General features: G+C 48.6%; 1 protein-coding gene across 1 annotated transcript; it reads left to right on the top strand.

Annotated features, from left to right (window-relative positions):
- Nucleotides 1-417: 417 nt before the first annotated feature.
- Nucleotides 418-1,416, top strand: LOC138527154 (uncharacterized). The gene has a single exon (XM_069638262.1). It carries the CDS (start codon nucleotides 418-420, stop codon nucleotides 1,414-1,416), a length of 999 nt encoding a protein of 332 aa, XP_069494363.1.
- Nucleotides 1,417-2,198: the final 782 nt, after the last annotated feature.

Below are 2,198 nucleotides of genomic sequence, written 5' to 3'. Positions count from 1 at the left end.
TGGCTCACATCATTCAAACACAAAGCAACCAGACTCAGCTTCAGCCTAAAGAAATACAACCATGTGTTCAAGTCCTTAAGAGCTCTGCAGTGGCACGCACTGCTGGCTTCCATCATACACAGGTATGGTTCAGCACAGGCAGCAGAAGTGCAAGCTTCCCTCAAACACAGAACAGGCAGAGTAACGGGAGCAACAGTGCAGACATCTATCATTCAATGATCAGACCCAGTATTGGGAGCAGCAGTGCAAGATTCTACTGTACACAGACAGCAGGCAGAGCACAACACGGGGAGCAGATGTGCACGCTTTCATCACACACAGATGGGGCCTAGCACAAAGGAGCAGCACTGCAAGCTTCCCTCAGACACACAGAACAGGCACAGAGCAGGGAACAGAAGTGGAAGCTGCGGTTGTGCAATGATCAGGCAAAAGTACCTCACAGGGAGCAGAAGTGCAAGCTTCTATCACACAAAGAACGGGCACAGCACACGTAGCACTAGAGCAAGCATCCCTCCCACACAGAACAGGCACAACAGAGGGAGCATCATAGCAAGCTTCGATCATAAACAAATCAAGCAAAACACAGGGAGCAGCACAGCAAGCTTCTATCATACAGAGATAAAGCACAGCACAGGGAGCAGCACAGCAAGCTTCTATCATAAAGAGATAAAGCACAGCAGCGGGAGCAGCACAGCAAGCTTCTATCACACAAAGAACGGGCACAGCACAGGGAGTCGCAGTGCAAGCTCATATCATACAGAGATGAAGCGCAGCACAGGGAGTTGCAGTGCAAGCTCATATCATACAGAGATGAAGCGCAGCACAGGGAGTTGCAGTGCAAGCTCATATCATACAGAGATCAAGTGCAGCACAGGGAGTCGCAGTGCAAGCTTCAATCAAACAGAGATCAAGTGCAGCACAGGGAGTCGCAGTGCAAGCTCATATCATACAGAGATGAAGCGCAGCACATGGAGCAGCAGTGCAAGCTTCCATCAAACAGAGATCAAGCGCAGCACAGGGAGTTGCAGTGCAAGCTCATATCATACAGAGATGAAGCGCAGCACAGGGAGTTGCAGTGCAAGCTCATATCATACAGAGATGAAGTGCAGCACATGGAGTTGCAGTGCAAGCTCATATCATACAGAGATCAAGTGCAGCACAGGGAGTCGCAGTGCAAGCTCATATCATACAGAGATCAAGTGCAGCACAGGGAGTCGCAGTGCAAGCTTCTTCCATACAAAGATCAAGCGCAGCACAGGGAGCAGCAGTGCAAGCTTCTATCAAACAGAGATCAATCGCAGCACAGGGAGTCGCAGTGCAAGCTTCTATCAGCAGTGCAAGCTCATATCATACAGAGATCAAGCGCAGCACAGGGAGTCGCAGTACAAGCTCCTATCATACAGAGATCAAGCGTAGCAAAGGGAGCAGCAGTGCAAGCTTCTATCAAACAGAGATCAAACGCAGCACAGGGAGTCGCAGTGCAAGCTCCTATCATACAGAGATCAAGCCTAGAACAGGGAGCAGAAGTGCAAGATTCTATCATACTGTGATCAGGCACAGCACATGGAGCAGCAGTGCAAGCTTCCATTACACACAGACATGCACAGCACAGTGAGCAGAAATTCAAGATTCCATCGTACACAGAAATGTCCAGTACAGAGAGCAGAAGTGCAAGCTTCCATCACAGACAGAAATACCCAGCCCGGAGAGCAGAAGTGCAAGCTTACTTGGCTGTGACTGCTGCTGCAAGAACCTTCTGATTCTGCGGAGGAAGATGGAAGGAGCTCAGACCAGTCCGTGGTTACATGTAGAATTATAAATGAGGAGCTATCAACTGCGAAGAGCTATGGGTGGTATCTGTTAGACAACTGAGTTCTCTATCGTGTCACTCTGAGGTGGAGTACCTCCCCCATGGTTGAGAGCTACCCATCTGTAGTTATATGTGGTGTTTATTGTGTACCCCACCCTGCATACCTTTTCCACCACTGCACTGTCCCCATGGTCCAGAATTGCAACGGATTGCAAGCGGAGGCATGAGGAACTATATCAAATATTTTTACAAAATACAAGAACCTCTCTCCTCTCACTCCACAGGAAAATAGAAAAGAACTAATAAAATACTTGCCAGAGAAAATCCCATAACCTCTGCATTTGTCCATACTTTGACCAACATACTTGCTTATTCCAATGGCTGACCT

The sequence above is a fragment of the Ambystoma mexicanum genome, chromosome 14, assembly GCF_040938575.1.
Source record: "Ambystoma mexicanum isolate Mex_15411 chromosome 14, UKY_AmexF1_1, whole genome shotgun sequence".
Taxonomy (NCBI): Eukaryota; Metazoa; Chordata; class Amphibia; order Caudata; family Ambystomatidae; genus Ambystoma; species Ambystoma mexicanum.
This window is presented reverse-complemented; position numbering and strand designations above follow the sequence as displayed.

Coding starts and splice junctions, on each gene's coding strand:
- LOC138527154 (XM_069638262.1), top strand. CDS start 418: ATGATCAGGCAAAAGTACCTCACAGGGAGCAGAAGTGCAAGCTTCTAT.